Raw genomic sequence first — 21,567 nt, forward strand, 5'->3', positions numbered from 1 at the left:
AATAAAACAATTTTAATTATCTGCACAAAACCGGACTTTCAGGAAATATCGGTAGATGGAGCAACACTGTCGGCGTGTCACATACGCTACTACAAACCGCAGAGGAGAGGCAATCCAGTGGAACAAATAAATTAGTTGTAAAACATCGCGACGTTATATATAAATTTACACTGGTTAATTGCAAATCAGGGAATCTTAATAATTGTATTAAAAATCCTATGTTCCGTAAATAAAATTCCAAATGTGTATATACACTGGGGTGCAAAATTAACCGGACACTCAGATGTTTTTGGTTTTTGTTGGTGTTTAGATCAAAACCTGTTTAAAATGTTTGAATTGTACTTTATGACTTGTTAGCGATAACGTTTTTTCTTGTTTGAATCTGTCTAGATGTTTTATGCGAACAACAACACTTTTACATACTTTTTGTTATTAATGTGAAATAGTGGCTTAATACTAATATACAACTAATACTTAAACTTAATACTGATATATAATAACTAATAATGATTAATTTAAGTTTATTGTGATACTGTACCTGATTATAAGTTCGGTTGTAGGTTTTTGTATTGTCTCCTGTTTAAAACTTATTAAAAAATTATGACACCAGAAAACGTAGCACAAGCTGTTGCTTTACAGGATGGTAGGCGGAGCATTCGTTACATCGCACATGCTTTAGGAATTTCTCGAAGTAGAGTGTTTGATACAGTACAAAGGATTCAGAAAACAGGACAATACACCAGGAGGCCAGGTCAAGGTAGATGAAGAACCACAAGTCAAGTTGAAGATCGCGTTCTACACTTCGCTCGTGAACGTCTTAATTGGGGTGTTAACGATTGAAGTGCTGTGCTTTTCACGGATGAATCAAAATTTAACAGATACTTACTCATCATGGGCGGCCTAGGATATGGAGAAGAACTGGTGAACGTTATCAGCAATGTTGTTTTACTCCGAGAGTTCAATTTGGTGAAGGTGGTATAATGAAAGTTAACAAAGTAAATCAAACTGCCGAACTTACCAGAAGAATAAGGTTAGAATGGGCAGGATTTGGAAAACTGAGTTGAAAAGCACTAAAATAGAACAATATTTGAAAACCAGAATTTATGATCAGTGTATCCTCCCTATTTTCACGTATGGTTCACAGACGTGGACACTTACCAAGTCTAATATGGATAAAAGACGCAAAAGCAAAACCAAAGTAAAAGACGCAGAAGAACATGCTGCCAAATTAAAATGGAGCTTCGCAGAACACAATGCCCGACTAAAGGATAAAAGATGGAACCACGAAATACAACAATGGAGACCATGGTTAGGAAAGAGAAGCAGAGGAAGACCACAAATGAGATGGGCTGATGACATTAAGAAGATCGGAAGACACAACTGGAAGCAAGTGGCGCAAAATAGAAAACACTGGATTGATTTGGGGGAGCCCTATGTCCAAAGTTGGATTACTTAAGGCTGAAGAAGAAGAAGAATGTTATAAATAGGGTTGAGGGAAGCACCTTTCAACATTTTTTCCTACAAGAGGTCTCCACGCTTCTAAAGAAAACATAAACAATCTTCTGTAGCCCACTGGTATAAATTTTGTACAGTATTTGGATGTTTTTGTAACTATACGTTTTAACATCATTTATTGGGAATTTTTTATCTTTGTTTTTTAACCAATTTTGAAAGGTATTATCATGAGGTACTTTTGAACATTGCATGGGGTACTTTTTGAATAATATTACATAAACCAATTAAACTTTATTAAAGTAGTAAAAAAATAATGACATTAATCTATCGAATTGACTTTGATCAAACCTAAATGAAATTAAAGATTGGATTCTTTCGGTGTGCTTTGTATTGGAGGGAGATGGCAGTTTCCGAAATACATCGTCTATTTGTATTGTGGAAATATCCTTGATTTCAGAAAAATATACTGTTGATCCTTCCTTACTCATAAATGACACGTGTAATTCACTATGCGCTTTTTCGTTGATTTGAGGAACGTAATGAACAACAGTTTTTTGTACAAAATTTAACAATAATGTAGTCATTTACAAACAGGTTTTCGAAAAACAAATCATCAAAAACACATTCATTATCAGATAAATGATCGGAATAGGAATAACAAACTGAAATGAATCACTTCCTCTAGATGTTTTAATTCCGTGTAAAACCTTCTTTGCGACGCTAATTTTCTTTTCCTTATCTATTTTCTGTTGCTCTATGGCCTCTTCTTCTGGCGTTTTAGTAAGAATTTTAGACCTGCCTCGCTTTTTACCGCGCGATTTTCTACTTCTATAGTGTATTTTTATGTATGAGAGAGTAATAAAACAATAAATTATGTATGCAAATCCCTAAAATGTTGATACGGGTGACTCAATGAAAAACAGATATTTGTCAACAAGTTTACAGAAGTATATAGGAAAACAATTTTAAATTGAGTATGACCACCAGGTATAAAGGTTGGAGCAGAATAGAATACAATAGTTGTGAGGATTTACTAATCCCTAAATAAGGTTGCCAGTGTCGGAGTGATGGAGGTTAACAGGTACTAATGAATTTGCAAGAAATGTAAGATGTTTATTTTATTGGTTATATATAACCAATAAAAGTTTAATAAGTACCTACCTATTTGCAAAATAAAGTTTAATTCTTTAGATAAAATAAAACGTTTTATTTTATCTGAAATGAGTGCATTCCACGAAGTAAGGGTTTCAACAATCAAACATTTAATTCTTTAATTCCAGGAATCTACGACAGTAATTGACTAGATAATTACCTTCTAAACTTATTCCACAGAAAATGTGATAGTGGGTTTTTCCATTTTGTAGGAAGGTCCAAGTGGCATATTCAAAATTCTTAACAGTTCACTAAAAGTAGGTACTTCAGTTGCAAGGTGCAGTTTATTGTGTATACTAGCGTTATGGAAAATTTGGAAGTGCCGTGTAAACGCCGAAAAATTGGTCGTCTAACAGTTAATGAAAAAACATTAATATTTAATTGTTTTAAATCATTTACAGACAAACGTTTATGTGAAAGTGTTGATGAGACCGTTGAGTTAGTTAGCAGTACACTTGGTGTTGGGAAATCTACGATTTACAGAGTTATTAAAGAAGAGAAATGTGGTAGTTTTCAAATGCCACGTAATGCTCCAGGGAAACCAAAATTTCAAATAGAATATCATTTTAAAGAAGGACTTCGACGGAAAGTGCATGAATTCTTCTTTAGACAAGAATTTCCAACATTGGATAAAGTTCTTGTCTCAGTTCGAGATGATAAGGATTACCCAGAAATGAGTCGAAGTACGTTATGGAAACTTTTAAAAGAAATAGGCTTCCGCTGGAAAAAGAATCCCAGAAAGTCTATTTTATTAGAAAGAAGCGATATTGTCATATGGAGAAGACATTTTCTAAGAACCATAAAGGAAATGAGAAACCAAAAAAGAAAAATATTTTATCTTGATGAAACATGGATCAACGAGGGTCATACACCAAATAAATTTTGGCAGGATGAAACTGTTACAAGTCAAAGGCACGCTTTTGTAAATAACTTATCTACTGGTTTAAACCCACCATCAGGAAAGGGACGCAGGCTGATAATAGTACACATTGGCAGTTCAGACGGTTTTGTTGAAGGTGGTTTATTAACTTTTGAATCAACTCGTACCGGTGACTACCACGAAGACATGAACGCTGATGTCTTTCAAGAATGGTTCGAACAAATGATAGATCTTCTTCCTAAGAACTGTGTAATAGTAATGGATAATGCAAGTTATCACTCCAGACTTATAGAAGGACTGCCCACAACCAAGTGGTTAAAAAAAGACTTGCAGAATTGGCTGAGTTCAAAAAATATTACGTGCCATTCCGGATCTATAAGAAAGGAACTTTATTCGTTGTGTGCCCTTCATAAAGAAAAATTTAAAAAATACGAAATTGATGAAATTGCCAAAAATCGTGGAATGACAGTACTTAGATCCCCACCATATCATTGTGAATTAAACCCGATTGAACTGGTATGGGCACAGATAAAGAGTGAAGTTTCAAGAAAAAATACCACTTTTAAAATTCATGATGTTAAACAGTTGTTTTTGGAGGCCGTAAATAATGTAAAATCTGAAAACTGGGAAAAGGCAGTAAATCGCACTATTAAAGAAGAGGAAAAAATGTGGAAGCTAGACAATATTACTGATAAAATGATCGAGCCAGTTATTATAAATCTTGGTTCTGAAAGTTCATCTTCTGAATCTGATTTGGATTTGTAACAAGTAGCTGTAAGTTTTATATTAATATTTTTATTCATCTATTTATCATACCTTAGACGGTTTTAAAAACTCTTTTTCTCTTTTGTAATTTTTGAAAATTAAAAAAAATGTGAATTTGTTAAAACCCTTTCTAATGTAGGCCAGTCAGTTCTAATATAGTGTGTGATAAAAGAGGTCACTTTTGTTTACATACACATAACACTTTATAACACTGAAATAATTCATTTATTTTTTACAATTATTCAAAGTAATTTTTCAATTAATCTTGAGCACGCCCATGGAGTGGTCGGAGCTACCAGTTAAAATTATGCTAATTACTCTCTCGTTCATAAAAATAAACTATAGCTGGTGCCTTCGGAAATGGTCTAACTGCCTCAACGGGAAATAATGGAGATGCGGAAGCTTCAATTGTACAGAACAGTTGTAGTTTGAGTAGTTCTAAAAGTACAAGAACTAGTTACGGTTCAATAGGTGTCTTTAAAGGCTTCTATCATAGATAAATAATATAGTATATACAGGTAGATAGAACATTTCATTACTAATTAAAATTTTCTGGGAAATTGAAAATATCTTATTATTTTCCAATGGAATAATCCCATATATATATATATATATATATATATATATATATATATATATATATATATATATATATATATATATAGAAAAAGTAGTCCAAAGTTTTTTGACTAGTTTGGAAAAAATATATGTAAATACTTTTTTCTTTTTGGGTGTGGTAGTCAATAAAAAATAGAGCTTTGCTAAGGCGTACTATTTATTCTGAATCCAAGCTTTCGGTGGTTTTTTGCCACCTTTATCAAGGTCTACAAAGAAAATTACTATGTTGTAACAAATTGAATGGTGCCAAAAAGGCTGTAAAAAACTATAAAAAACTTACCCGAATGTAAGATTCGTGGCATAAACAACAACGTTAAATAACATGATAAAACTGAGGTTGCAACTAAACTTAAAAATGTTACTGTTAAAAAACACTTTAAAAATTAAATTTTTAAAGTGTTTTTTAACAGTAACATTTTTAAGTTTAGTTGCAACCTCAGTTTTATCATGTTATTTAACGTTGTTGTTTATGCCACGAATCTTACATTCGGGTAAGTTTTTTATAGTTTTTTACAGCCTTTTTGGCACCATTCAATTTGTTACAACATAGTAATTTTCTTTGTAGACCTTGATAAAGGTGGCAAAAAACCACCGAAAGCTTGGATTCAGAATAAATAGTACGCCTTAGCAAAGCTCTATTTTTTATTGACTACCACACCCAAAAAGAAAAAAGTATTTACATATATATATATATATATATATATATATATATATATATATATTAAAATAAAATAACATAACTTACTAAGCTTGTTAAAGTATTTAATTTAAATAGGTAATAAGTAATACTCAAAAATTATATGCGATAATACAAACTGGAAATGTGAGTGCATTAATCATATTCTCAAGTTACAAAAATTATTTCTTCTGTCAAATTTAGTTATAAGGAAAAGGATATACAAAAAAAGCACAATTTTTTTCTTGATATACGTGTATTTATTTTTTGTTTCAGATAAAACAGTTAAAAACTAATTACATATTTATTAAATTGGTATAATATACTTCGATCATTTAATAACAAAATTCTAAAACTTTCTATTTATATTTCTCGTGGTTTTGAAATTACTTGTTTTAACCCGCCGTTACACGCGCTATAAGGGAATAGCTCACCATATTTATTTATAACTAATAAAATTGTCTTGGCTAATACGATAACCTTGAGCACCGAGGAATGCCTTTATCATCGTTCATGAGAGGGTATGACAAAGTTGTAGAATATTTCAAGCGGTCAGTGTGCTCTGATACTTGAAAGAAGTGACATCCCTCTTCAGGTGAGAATATTCCTCACTAAGCGTGCAATCACGACGAAATCACATTTGTGTTATCTCAAAGAAACTTTTAGGTTTTTGTTTAATATTTGGGTAAGTTTAATTAAAATATTATTGTTTAGGTTAGGTTAGGAACCATAGGCGCCCATACCCATGGGCAAGGGGGGGGGGGACGTGGCCCCCCTAGCTTTTCGGGAAGAAACAATTATATTATACAATTATAACAAATTATATTATATATTTATACGTATTATACCTACATATATAGACAAACATTTTGACAAAAATACACGTCTGCCCCCCTACAAATTTCTATATGGGCGCTCTTGTTAGGAATCCTTTGTTAATTTTAATTTGCATTTTTAGTAAAATGGATTCACGTAAAGAACGTCAATTACTTCAGTGGCTTGCTGAAATTGAAAATGAAGAAAACAGCGAAAGTTTGGAAAACCTCGATGATAGTGAAGGATAAGGGCATTTAGTGTTAATCGCCAAATGTTCTAGCGTTTTTTAAAAAAGCGATGCGTTCATTCATCCACTAGACTATTTACCAAGCCTAAACTACCAGATGGACAACCAACCATAAAAGTATCATGGAACCTTGTCCGAGGAAATAAACTGGTGATACGGTATTGCCCGATGTGCTAACAATTCACCATAGTAACGAGGTGTCCACGTTTGCCAGAAACAGCTTGTCCCACTTGCATAATTCCTTTTTTTAAATTATGTTCGGAGCTTGAACAACCGTCATTACACCAGCTTCGTCGAGATTGAAAATTCTATCTGCAGCGAAAGGTTATTTCTGAAGAACTCGACTATAATTGTCATAAAATTCTAAAACATTAGTTTTATTGAAACTGGTAGCTCTTGAAAGACTTGTGTTTTTTTTATAGTTTGCTCTCCATCCATCCAATGGCACTACAGCCCAAATCGGGCCTTGGCCTCCTTCAACAAGCTTCTCAAATCATCTCGATTTACCGCTGTTCTTTTCCATGAACGCGTTCCCAGGCAGTTCCTGGCATCCTCATCGACTTCGTTTTCCCATCTCTTTTTAGGTCTTCCAACAGGTCTTTTTCCCTGCATTCTTGCATTTAGTAAATTTCTGGGGATTCTATTCTCATGCATGCGGACCACGTGCCCTGCCCACCGTAATCTCTGCAGTTTAGTGTATTGTGCTAGTGTTGGTTCGCTATATTGCTCGTATATTTCTCTATTATACCTAATTCGCCAGTTGTTGTTTTCACTTATTCGGCCCAGTATCCTACGTAATATTTTTCTTTCAAACACATCTAATATATTGGCAGATTTCTGTGTCACCACCCATGTTTCACAACCATAACTTACTATGGGCCTGATTATTGTTTTATACACCCGGAGTTTTGTTTTCCAGTGTACGTCTCGCGATTTGAATATGTGGCCCATCGCGAAATAGGCTTTATTTGCCAGCATAAGCCCTCTATTTATTTCCGGTTCTTCTTCATTGCTTGCGACCATATCCATTCCTAGGTATGTGAATCTATTCACATGTTCTATATCGTCATTAAAGTGTTGTTTCTCCGGTCTATTTGATCTGGTTTGTATGAGTAGTTTTGTTTTATTTGTATTTATTGCTAGCCCTACTGCTTCTGCACTCTGTTTCAACTCAACGTAGGTTTCTTCCGCTGCATTCACTGTTCTGCTCATTATGTTTATATCATCTGCGTATGCTGCTAATTGGGTAGATTTGTTTGTAAGTATGTTATTTCCGCTCACCGTCAACCGTCTAATTACATATTCAAGAACAAGATTAAAGAGCGTTGGAGCTAGTCCGTCGCCTTGTTTTAGTCCTTGCGTTATCGTAAACGCATCAGTGATCTGTCCCTGAATACATACCTGTGCTTCTGTTTCTGTCATTGTTATTTGCACTAGTTGTATAAATTTTGATGGTATGCCAAATTCTTCCAATATATTAGGTAGAATTGTTCTATCTATTGAATCATAGGTTGTTTAAAATCTACAAAGAGATTGTAAACGTCCATGTTATATTCCCATGCTTTGACTAGTCTGCTCTATCTCCTTGCAATGACTTCTTTACGATTCTTTTTTAATCTTCTCAGTTCTTTATTATATGGAGTCTGAGCTTTGCGATAATCGTCCCACTGGCCAGATCTTTTGGTAACATTAAATTTTCGTTCTGTCCTTTGATTTGCAAGTTTGTTATTCCACCAGTGCACTTTCTTGGTGGAATTTCTCACTATCTTGAAACAATTATCTGCGAACTCATCATGACAACTTCTTAAAATTATTCAGCAACCAGCTCCAATGTATAAATTATCGTTCGTATGTATAGTTGATGAAATTCGTGAAAAAGTAAATAAGTTTCTAAAAGCAGTCATCGTATAAAAATTAATAAAAATATATTGTTAATTTAGTCTATTAGCTAAAAACAATTATTAATAAAAAAAAAATAATAAGAAAAGACTAATAATTTAGTAAAGAATGTCGTATAATGCAAACCATCACTACAGATATTATTTCTAAACCACCGCTAACAACATTTTAGTGTTGATGACGTTTTTTAATAAACAAATACTATAGAAAAAACTTACTTGTCGAACTCTACTATGTATGTTACTATAAGATATCTTCTGTTATTGTTAGTATATCCTACATTTCTAATTATTTTTCTTGATCTAAGCAATTCCAAATCTTCAAATGTCAATAAATCTAAAGTTACGCTTTCACTGGTCTACAATAAATATTAATAGTGTGAATGTAAGAGGTCTAAAGTGTACGTTTGGTAGCATGTTATAAAAGAAAACTTTATTTGAGAACTTTGTACCAATTCAAATCATTTTAAGGAATAATTAATTATGAATTAATTAATTAGAATTAATAGAACAGAGAAAATCATCAACAAAGAGGACAAAATTCGATATGGGCAGCTCTCATCCCATATCCAAAGTGGTTATAAATAAGTTTATAATAGATATCTCAACAACGTTTGCGCAGAGCTACAGCAGCATGCCAGCTCGTTACAAAACAAGAGAGCTGTTTAAAAAAAAAGCAGTATGCAATGCTAACAATTCATTAGTAACAGAAATAATACAGATATGGCGTAATTACGGTGAACCATTATATTTAAGCTATATCTATGGTTAGATTAGGGCAAAAGAAATGTAGTAAAAACCATTAGAGGCCATGACAAAACAAAAACAAACTCAGAACACTAAAGGTCCAAAAAGACCAAGGTCAGACGGAAGCACACCATCCGAAAGCCAACGCAAAGTAAAAAGGCCAAGAACCGAATCAAATTTCATCAAAGCTTCAGCTTCTGTAAGATTGCAGCAGTACTAACAATACTAACAATATTCCCAGAAGCCAAGATGGATGTGGATAAGCTTAAGGTAGTCTTGGTGGAAATTCTGGAAGCAGGACCTCAGATTCGCTTCCTGGAGACTACCCACTGGCCGGGTTTCTTAGAACTTAACTGTGCGGAGGACACAAGTGCGAGGTGGCTAAAGGGGGTGATTCCAACCCTAAAGCCTAGAAAGGGAGCATCTCTCAGGTCTTTGGAGGGAAAATATATACCCAAGCGGCACTCATACACTGTCTTCATATACGAGGAAGATAGGGAACGTCTTTAGTTCAAAAGGTTCCTTAATAGACTAACAATAAGTAGCCATGGGCTCAGGATACATCTGTAGATAATTTGGGGTAGCAAACCTTCAGATAAAGAGGTTTTGAAGACCTTCTCAATTGATTCTGAATGTCGAGAAGAGCTCCAGAAATTAAAAATGTCACCCTTTTTCGGAGTGGGAAAGTTAGCTTTCCGATATAAGAAAGGGATTCGCCGAATTTTACGGCAGACCTAATAAGCAAAGACAGGAAAACAGTCAAAGCCGTAGTAGGTCAGGCACTGTAAGCTGAATATGCAGTTGAAGCTGATGGGATACAAATTGTGTTACCTAGAAGAATATACAGCAGTATACAGCATATGTGTGTTAGTGTGACAGCCTGGCAAATGTGCATTAGGCGAAGAAAGTCACCGGAAAAGAGCTACATGGAAGGTTCAGTCACGAAGCTATTAGACCATTTAAAAAGGGTCAGGCTAGAGAATATTACCTAGGGCTAGAGGACCACAATAGATCTAAAAAGGTCACAGCGGAATAAGCCAAAAGCCACCTTATTAAATATATCTATATATCTATCTATATATCTGTCTATCTATCTATCTATCTAGGCTCAATATGAGTGAGCGCTTAACCACTCTACCACTCGACCAAGAGGTCTATTGTGACTATACTACTAATGAAATAAACATCGATCAAAATGATTATGAAAAGAATCATATATTATAATGGAAGAATTGAATCAGCTCTAAAGAAAATAGCACAACACAAATCTAATGGTGTAAATGCAATTCCATCTGAGGTGTAAAAAAATATGGGAAAGAAAAGTCATACACTACTTATGTCAACTCATATGGACACGTTGAATGGCTTACTGACTAGACAACTTTCGTTATTGTTCCTTTGTATAAAAAAGGTTCGACCACAGAACGTAACATCCATAGATTAATCTCGTTGAGAACACACCAAGTAAAATCCTTCTACAGATAATACACAATATATTAGATTAATTTATTGCCAGACAAATAGTTCCTGAACAAACCGGATTCGTAAAGGGAAGGAAACACGACAGCTAGTTTTAAATATAAGACAACTTTTTAAAAAATCAAGAGAATACAACGTCCTTAAGTATCTGTTTCGTGGACTACGAGAAAACCCTAGGTAATATACCATGGTATCTACTATGGCCAATTCTGATTAAAATGAACATTTAGTTAAAAATTCACCTAGTTAAATTCCTACAAGTTTGTATGAAAAAAATAAAGCATTCGTGAAACATATATTCTTTGTGGTATAAAATTCCTTCTAGATGAATGGGAAGAAGGCATTACAGAATGTGGAGTAAACGTGCCCAATCTTTGCTTTGCTGATGACACGGTATTTATAGCCAAAATTGAGAAAGAGATTAATAATAATAATGTAATAATAATGTTTATTTATTTCCCAATATACAATATACAACAATGTTACAATATGATAGTTCAATATAATACAATTACAAATTAATTCTAAGTTAAATATTTTGTACAAACAGTTGTTAGCAAATAAACAAAGAAGAAATTCCCTGATGAACCAGAGGTTGTGCTCAGGGATTACACTCATTTACACTATTCAATATTTATTTTGTTCTACAATACCATTAGGTTGATAATATAAAAAAATGTTACAAAGTATACTGTATAGTATTAGTTATATGATGAATTTAATTAAAGAAGATCGCATCCAAAATTTCAGATCCAGTATTCTTTAGAAATTTTGTAAAAATGGATTTAATCATGTTAAATAAGTTGATTTTTCTTATGTAGGTTTTATAGATCTCGGGTAAATAGTTAGTAGATTACATTCATACTCGACAAACTAAAAAATGAGTTAGAGAGGAACACGGACTACGATAATAAAAACAAGACAAAAGTAATAAAAGGTAAAAGAAATAATAAATTAGACTTACAATCAATTTAATTTAACTAATCAGACGACCGGTTTCGCTTTCTACAATATGCAAAGCATCTTCAGGTCACGATACAAAGTTAAATAAATGATGCCGGTACTCTATTAATTGATGGTTGAAAGAACATGATTCAAACTATCTTGTATTGTTGATTGGAGAACTCAAGTCAACTATTGTAATTGTTTAACAGTAAACAGGGAAGTTCTTGAGGAGACAGATTTTATCCAATGAAGTAGAGATAGGTGAAATGTAATTGTTTGTTTGATGAGAGTAATGTTCTATACCATTAAGTTCTTTAAAGTTATTTATATTTATTCTGGAGATATATTTATGAAATGTGTGTTATTTATTGAGATTTTTATTTTTGTTTTGGGAGGTGACAGTTGTAAGACAATGAATAAGAATAGATGTACAAATTGTGTGGGTGTGCAATTAGATTAGCTTGTAATTATCAAATTTCTTTGATAGAGTTATCTTGTAATATGTGGCAAATGGATGTAAAGTTCACTATATAAAGTTAAAAATTAAAATTGAGACACTTTAAAACACACAGAAAACACACAAAAAACACTTAAAAAACGGGGGGACGAAACAGACATTAAATTTAAAAAAGGGGGAGGATTTGGAAGAACTACATCTCTTATTTTGAGACAATGAGGTTTTTGAGACCACTACTGACAGGGATTAACTGATCGCCAAAGATCCCCAAACATCGCCCCTATCTTAACCCCCTTAAGATCTAATCTGGGAATAAATTTAATTCTCATGCATGGATAATTTTTCGACAGAAAAATATTCCCCCAGCCCGCGGAGTGAAGAGTCTCGCCTATTAACTTTAAATAGCCTAATCGGCGCGGTATTTACTTTGATATCACGTCTATGCTGATTAAAAACTCTTTTTTCTTCTTCTCATTGCGCCGTCTCCTTTCGAAGGTTGGCGATCCAAATGGCAATTGTAGTTTTGGAAACTGCTGCGCGAAAGATCTCTCCGGATGAGCTTTCGAACGATCTCCTCAGGTCTTTCAGCCACGAGTTCTGGCGTCTTTCTATTGATCTTTTGCCCGGTACTTTTCCTTCCAGTATAACTTGAAGTAATCCATATCTTTCGCCTCTCAACACATGACCCAAGTATTGCATTTTCCTCTCTTTGATTATTCTTAGTAATTCTTTTTGTTTACACATGCGACGAAGTACCTCAACATTAGTAACTCTTTGTACCCATGGAATCCTTAACATTCGTCTGTATATATACATCTCAATTAAAAACTCAGTAATTATTTTTTAAATTTCTAGGTGGAACAGAGAAGAAACTTATTGAAGAGAGAGACAGTAAATAACCATCTTAATTGAGACATCTGGCAAATTTAAATAAACACTTATTGTTCATATTTGTGAGTCGTAATTTTTACAGAGAAAGTGAAAGTTGAAATACGTGAATTAAAACTTTATAAAGAACAGGACGTTCAAAATGCTTCAAGTTTAGATCGATAAACGTAATATGGTAGTACTGTTTAATCGTTTATCGAACTTTCAATAATCTATTTTGGAATTCATTGCCATAAGCTTTTCTGCTCGTCTTTGTTTTTGTAAGTTAATAAACATACCATGTTCACATACGTTCGTCTCACTTTAAAACACATTTTGGGTTTCTTTAATATCACCAAAAAATAATATCTATCTATATAAAAGGCTATGCTGACAGTGACATCTCACGCTGTAAGTCCAGTCAACTAACGGAGCCATATAGGAAAGAAATATGAACTACCATATTTCAATCATATTGATATTATACATTAATATAATTAATAATTAATTTTAATAATATTTTAAGGTACAATTTATTATAAAACAATGTAAAGGTTTACGTTATTTTAGATTTAAAACCTTCTTTCCTAGCGTCATCTAGGAAAGAAAATATGAAAACTACTCAAATCTGAGTCAAATCTTCATATTTTGTTCTTGAAATAATACGTTCAATTAAAAATACTAAAAATATTAATTACATATATTAATACATATTAATTACACAGATAATTAATAATACGAATATTTATTATTATTTTTTTCGCAAAATTGACAAAAATCTTGGTTGCTTTAATTTAAAGGTAAGATTTATTTTGCAAAATAATTTATATGTTAGTTTATATTTATTTGGTTTATATGCAAGAAGGTACGTGCTGGTTTTGTACATAGATCGATTTCATAAGACGACAGTTAATTTTTTTAAAACTTTTTTATAACAACTCGAGAAATATCGGACCGACTTAGGTAATTTTGATTTTAAAATATTTGTATAAATCTGACATTTCAATCATATTTTGTTTTGAAACGGTACAAATGGGTACAATTGATTTATTGCTAACAATTTTGATTAATGACGTATAATATATATTATACCTCATACATCACTGGTTTATAAATTTATAAAGAAATATTTATTTAATAGAGAAATAACATTGAATATAAAGAAATAAAGGCTTTAGAAAATTTATAAAGTAATATATATTGCCTTTAATTGATTTAGAGCGTGTATATCACTTCTACATATTTCGTAATGACATTGCTTCGTTGTATCAAATTGATATGCTAATTTAGGCACTTTTTTATTTATTTTAGTATTTTTTTTGTCAATAAATAGACTTTCTGTGGTATTTTTTATCCCATTTAGGTATGTGTTCACATGCACTTTATTGTTATTTATATTATTAACCTAACCTAACATGTTTGTTTACAAAAAACTGTACGGAAAGAATAGCTGACACTAGTTTGCGATAAAAAGTCGCATTAATGATTTAAATAGTTTTTTAGTGTTTTGTGGTAGGTGTAGAATACATCGTCGGATCGTGACGTATGATTACATCATTGGAAAACAGAAGAGAAGGGAACAAATATGTTAAGACAGAAAAAACACACATGGCGGCAATGCCAAAAGGGTATTATATCATATCTCCGTTGTTATTAGTCCGATTGGAGCGTGTGATGTGTTGAATGAAAGGTAAGGAATAAAGAATATACTAACATAGAAAAAACAAATAAGGCAGCTACCAAAAGGGCAGTACACCGTATCTTCAATATTAATGCACATATAGCGACATAGGAGATATCATAAGACACTATGAATAAAAATATATTTACTGTAAGACAAATTTTAATTTATTGACTTAAAGAAAGTCTCTGGCTAAGTACTAAAAAAACAACTGACCGAATCCTAAAAAACAAACAAAGCAACTACCAAAAGGGCGTTACACAGCATTTCGTTATTAATGAACGTATAGCGATATACGAGATATTACATGACACTATGGATGATAATAGACACACTATAAGGTAAAATTTGCTTTATTGGCCTGAAGAAGGCCTCTGACTGAGTACAAAATATACAATAGCCAAATCCTAGCATATGACTCATCAAATAAAACGACACGCAACATGTAGTAGATATAATGTATATAGGGTGCCATCAAATATATGTATCTATGTATATATATATATATATATATATATATATATATATATATATATATATATATATACAGGATACAGTAAAAAAATGGTCAAAAGAGTCAGAAGAGTATCAGATCATACTTTATATTTACTTGGTTTACATGAAAGAAGTTTATTGTTTAAAAAATTTAACGAGTGACTTCAGAGTGCCATCAATTGAACCTTCCGTCGCATGCGATGGGCAGAATTACTAGTTGTTTTATAACATTTTAAAAGTGTCAATAAGAATTCAATGTAAATTTTAAATAAAGTAGACAAAAATAGACAATATCCCTGTTTAAGGCCCTCTGATACATGTTTTCTTTAGATCCATTCTTGTCAAAACTTTAAATGGAGATTTTAAAGGTACTGTTTCGTAGGCCTTTTCGAGATCTATGAAGACAAGATCGGTAAGATTTCTAACAACAAGTTTCTCGATTACTTTTTGGAGAGTAAAAATATTGTGCATACGAGACTTTCCTGCCCGGAAGCTGCTCTGTTCCTCTATTTGTTGGAACTACGTCTCTATTCGTTTTTTAAGGATTCGGCTATACAACCTTCTCACCGAGTTAGTGACGCTAATGCCTCTATAATTATAGCATACTTTTCTGTCTCCTTTTTTGTAGATGGGCATTATGCTAAATTCCAACCTGTAAGAATATTTCGGCTTTGACTATTATACTGGACTTTTCGTCCTCCAGGCTTGACGCCGGTTTCAAAATAGAATTTTAAGAAAATTAGACATTAAAGTTTAATTTTTCAAAATAAATTTTGAAAATGGATTCTGACCATCACGTCAAATCAATCATCAAATAAAATAGTCAAAATCTTACGATTTTACTTAATTCCCATTATATATTAATAACTTTAAAACGAAAAATTTGATACGAAAATACCTCTAGAACAATTTACCGAGAATAATGTACTAAAAATAAAATACAGAACAATCCACATATAGAACTTACACAAAGGCGAAAACGAAGCTTTTTTTTTAATAATTCCTACTTATCTTTTTCTAATAGCTAAGATTATATTTTAAACTGTCTACTTACCCGTAAAAGACCTGATTTGATCATTGCAACAAATATATCAAACTGTTTAAAATTTCCTGTTTTACGTGTTAAGTTTTCTATATCTAAAAAATATTTAGAGATGACAAAAATGTTCTATATGCATTACCTATTTATATTATCAGAAAATATGATTCTCATCTATTATTTAGGATTAGATTACTAAAAGGGAACAAAAAAGATAAATCAATATTATTCTTGTCTTCTTCAATTTTTGTTTCCTATAAATCTGAACTCTCATCATCAAAAATGGCCAGAGGATGTCAGCAGGAGGGAGTTTTATCTCCTCTTTTAAGGAATCTTGTCATGGATGGGCTGATAACTAGACTAAGCAACGAAATGCATTACGTCCTGAGCTATTTGGATCTATTTGGATTATATAGTCATCTTTAAGACCAAATTTAAACACACAGTCAAAGATATAAGGCAACAGGCTCTAACTATAGTTACAGGATAGACTTCAAATGTAGCCCAGAAGTCCAAAATCATAAAATTTACCAGAAGGAGGAATTTAATGGGATTGGAACCTCTGATCCTAAATCTGGAGAGTGAGGTAAAGTATCTTGGGATAATATTAGAATGTAGGTATACTTGGAATCAGCTAATAGAACGAATAACTAAGAGAGCGGTTACTACTTTAATGGTAGCCAGACGCACTCATAAAAAAATGTGGGATTTAAATCCAGACATGTTATATGACTGAACATGTTATACAGACCGGACGCTAAGTTAGACTTCTATCAGCCTAGAGAACAAGCTAAATTTAGATCGGGATACTGAACTAACGACCAGTTACCAGTGATAAAGAATCTGATAGAGAAGAAGTCTGCAGAATACAACAAACTATTGGCACTGATATTTGTCGACTACGAGAAAACATTCGATACTATAAGCCATCAGAAAATGTTAAAAGCATTGACGGAATGCCGAATAGACCATCGCTACACTAACACATTCAAATATATCTACCAAAATGCCACAGCTAGCGTAAGACTATCTGAACAAGAAAAAAATAAATTCTGTAAACTGCGAGGAGTATGGCAAGGAGACAACGTTTCTCGTCCTCGTCGTTATAGCCGATCGTATGTATGATGCAATAATAATATTAGAAAAATTATATCACGCCTACTTGGAGGTCAGACTAAAGAGTAGTATGAACAAGACGCAAATAATGACTAATCTGGTGCTAAATCGAAATATTGCTGTCGATGGAAGGGATATTGTGCAGACTACATCGTATAAGTACTTAGGACATGAAATACGGTTGGGCAGAGATAACCAGGCATGTGAGTTCCCACGTCGCATAGGATTAGCCTGGGCAGCGTTAGGTAAATTAAACTATGTATTTAAATCGGATCTACCCATATGCCTCAAAAGAAAAATCTGTATTACCTTTACTCACTTATGGAGCGGAAAGATTAACACTCACAAAAAAGGTAGTGAATAAGATTCGCATCACTCAGAGGGCTATGGAGCGAAAGATGTTGAATATCTCTATGAGAGACCGAATCCCAAACGAAATACGTCACAGAACAAAAACAACAGTTGAAAGTCGAAAAAATCACGTCGCTAAAATGGAATTGGACAGGACACGTCACTAGATTATCAGACAACCGATGGACAAAACGTATTGTCGAGTGGAGACCAAGACAAGAAGCGGTGCGGAGCAGAGGATGCCCACCAACTAAATGGACTGACGACCTTAAGCGTGTTAGCAATAATTTAATGCAAGCCGCACAAGACAGAGACAGATGGAAAGAACTGAGGGAGACATATGTTCAACAGTGGACGCATACAGGTTGATGACGATGATGCTTTATCGGATTTATAGCATGGTGGCAAAATCAACAACTATATATTCATCAATAGTGTGGTGCACTATAGTGTCACCCTTGAATTAAGCAAAGTGCAAAGACTTAATTGTCTTGGAATTCCAGTGTTTTATGAGAGGCAGACTAATGGCAGCTAGAGAGGCCTTAGTGGACCTTCCTCCTTAACGCATGGTTATAAGGAGGAAGCGAGAATGGAATATTATAGACTGCGAAAAAACTTGAGAGCAACTTAACGGCTGTGTGTGTGCGTGTGTGCGTGTGTGTGTGTGTATTGGCCAGCTCAAAATTTTATTAAAATTATCATTTTTATAGATACAATTTCCCAGCTTTAGCTGAGATGCATTATATTTTAATAAATATTAATAATGTACCGTTTTTCAATAAAACGAGCAGTTCTAATTTAGGTAAATATATTTATTTATAAGTTTAAAATACGATAGTATCCTAACAACTGAGCTAGCTAATATTCCCATCCTTTTGGCTTTACAACCCTGTGTGGGTCCTAGCCTCCCCAAGAATTTTTTTCCAGTCGTCCCTATCCATCGCCTTCCTCCGCCAAGCACGTATTTCCATATTTCTCATATCTTGGTCTATGTTGTCTAGGAATCTTGTTCTAGGTCTTCCTCTTCTTCTTTGGCCAATAGGTCTATCAAGGAGCGTTTTTCTAGCTGGGTCGGTTTGCTCCATTCGCATTACATGGCCTACCCACCTCAGACGTCCTATCTTAATGTGTTGTACGATATCTGGTTCCTGGTATATTCTATAGAGTTCGAAGTTGTATCGTCTTCTCCAGACGCCATTTTCATGTACCGCGAATCTATGGAGCGGTAGCTAATATTAGCGATACTTATAAATACAAGTTATTATGTACTAGAATATTCTGGAATAGTCCACCTTTACTTACTTGCATTAACGCTTCGATTCTATTCCGGTCGATCCATCCGGAAGGTTCTCGAAGGCAGATCATCGTCGTCTCGAGATGCAACCATTATATGGGCTACGTCGAAATAAGCAAGTTCGGTACACTGCTCCCCTCTTAGATCTAAGCGTCCCGATCAGCAACTCTATATGTAGGCTCAGGATGGTGGAATCTACAGAACTCTCCAGCTCTGCATGAACCCCTCAGAAAGAAATAACAGTCTACTTGTCTTTGAAGGGCACAATCTCTTTGGATTAATGCAACACACAGTAATTCGTACGCCGGTTATTCGGAAGATCACGTCAAGCATGCTTCAGACAATCTTCCAATCCATATTTTCTAGTGCATTTCTTCCTAGTCACCATATACAGCAAAGATCGAGGACCATCTTCTAATCTCAGTACTCTTCCAAATTTTTCAAAACTTTTTCAAATGACTGAACTTCTTATAAAATACTGACGAGATTCCTTTAGTCATCTCAAGATCTTGGGCAACACAGTGGTGTGGATTGCTGGTGTGGATTGCTGGTGTGGGAACGTAAAATTCTTCGAATGATATATGGCCCTTGCAGAGACAGCGTGACAAACGAATGGAGTGGCAGATACAATAACGAGCTAGAGTCTCTATTCGGAAAAGAAAATCTAGTCAGATATATAAAGGCCAATAGACTCAGATGGGCAGGCTCACGAAGGCTCAAGACTCACGAAGAGTTGTAGCGCCATTGATGATGATGATGATAATAAAAAGTCGTGGCTGAGAGTTCGCATATCCATGATTAAAAACTGATCTTTTCACTTCAACGGTCGCTGAAAACTGCCGGTTTTGCTCGCCAGTAGTGATACACGCGCAGTTTTAAATGACGAGCCAAGTAAAAAATAAAACAAACTGACGAGCTACAAGCCAGGCTCGTCGGTATATAAAACCGCGGTATTGCAGTGATACACTGGCGAGTTTTACCGACGAGCCACAAAATCGCGGTTTTACTCGCCTGTCGATCAGGGCCTTTACTGAGGTATTGCAATCGAGGTAGTACAAATATCTAAATAAAATTGATCGTAGGGTTACAAAAAATATGCTTTTACACGTTCGGTGCAAAGTGACCCTGCTCACTGCAAAGTGATATAAGTAGTAACCCAAATAAGTAACCCCGGTACTACGGTAAGTATTACATGCCACAGAAAGCAAAGTTTAATATAATACGTAATATGTATATCTTTGTATTGTATTTGATGACATACATATTTTTTATTGATTTATGTAGAAAATGTAAGAAGCCAAATGTATGTACTAGATTATCTTAGTAAAGAGAAACAAATAATATGTATTTTTTTATTTATATCTTAATAATCGTCATCTCCCTATATTGTCATTTTCAACAAATATTCGTTGCCGGTATTTATAGGTTTTATTGTAACAGGTTTAGGATATCACACGGAGTCATGGAACGATATATTATTGGTAATTTCTCTAACATGAGGAGATACAAAAGAAAACAAATGTGTAAGATGTAATCGGTAACAGATGAAATGCAACTGACTGGAACACGTAGCATGATAAAATATTGGACAAGAAACAATGAGAACACAAAGGTAGTTGAAGACGGCTACAGAAACGGTGGCTAGATGAATCAAAGCAATAGTGGGTAGATCTTAGCACCAACCGGCAGAGAACAGATAAGAGTGAAATGCTCAAGAGTAGGCCTACATCCGAAAGCCGCAGAAAGCAGGGTAACTAAAGAAGAACGAGAAAATAATAACCCATATTTTAGACATTTTCAGAGAATATTAATTATAATTCCAGAGAACAGTAATTAAAAAGATTATAAATAAATATTAATTAAGTAAACTAAAACTTACATGATGCATCGTAGCTACATTGCCATTCTTCGCCAGAACTTTTGTCAGTTATTAATATTTCTAAATTATTACATATTACATTCATTTTAAATAAAAATTCTTCTCCGTGGAAGTTGCATGTTGTAACCAAATTAGGATCACCCATAGTGTAAAAGTTTATTTATACTGGTAAAAAATAGAAAACGTTGACATTATTATGTATTATTTGTGTACGCAAGTCTAATTCTATGTTTCTTTAAAATCGGTTGTCAAATTGACATTTGCCCGTGTTAACCATCACATTTTAACCATAATTTTCATTGTTTGGTCGAAATGGTATGAAATCAGTATTAAGGACGGTGCCATATAGCCATTTTTTTTATTATTATAATGGCTTAGGTTTAGCCAATTAGCCAGACTATTTGTGTTAAGTTTGTTATCTTTATCATAAATTTATTGACATATTATTTTTTTTAATGACTTTTTATCTAATTTTTAAATTTTTTTTTTTTGATATATATATACTCAAAAATGTTTTGCATATTATCTGTAACGCCTCTGAACGTTTCTCATTTGAAATTTTTTGCACTGTTTTCTTTTTGTCTACTAAAATAATGTATTTTATTGCTTTTTGTTTCTTAATCATCGCAAAGATTCTCAGTATTCATATTGTGTTCATCAGTTTTCGAAAACCGATATTTATAAAAATTGGTTTGCGTTTTATTCACTTT

General features: G+C 33.5%; 1 protein-coding gene across 2 annotated transcripts in view; it reads right to left on the bottom strand.

The window, feature by feature from the left end:
• Nucleotides 1-21,110, bottom strand: part of LOC140440621 (centrosomal protein CCDC61-like) — a 39,753-nt gene extending 18,643 nt beyond the window's left edge. The window contains exons 1-3 of one of the 2 annotated variants that reach the window (XM_072530984.1): nt 20,858-21,110; nt 16,233-16,315; nt 8,727-8,866 (exon numbers count right to left, since the gene is read on the bottom strand). In XM_072530984.1, coding sequence (XP_072387085.1) covers nt 8,727-8,866; nt 16,233-16,315; nt 20,858-21,002 — 368 coding nt within the window. In that variant the 5' untranslated portion in view covers nt 21,003-21,110. The remainder of the gene's footprint in view (nt 1-8,726; nt 8,867-16,232; nt 16,316-20,857) is intronic. The other variant, XM_072530985.1, reaches the window with a different exon arrangement.
• Nucleotides 21,111-21,567: the final 457 nt, after the last annotated feature.

This window comes from Diabrotica undecimpunctata, chromosome 5 (assembly GCF_040954645.1).
Source record: "Diabrotica undecimpunctata isolate CICGRU chromosome 5, icDiaUnde3, whole genome shotgun sequence".
Lineage (NCBI taxonomy): Eukaryota > Metazoa > Arthropoda > Insecta > Coleoptera > Chrysomelidae > Diabrotica > Diabrotica undecimpunctata.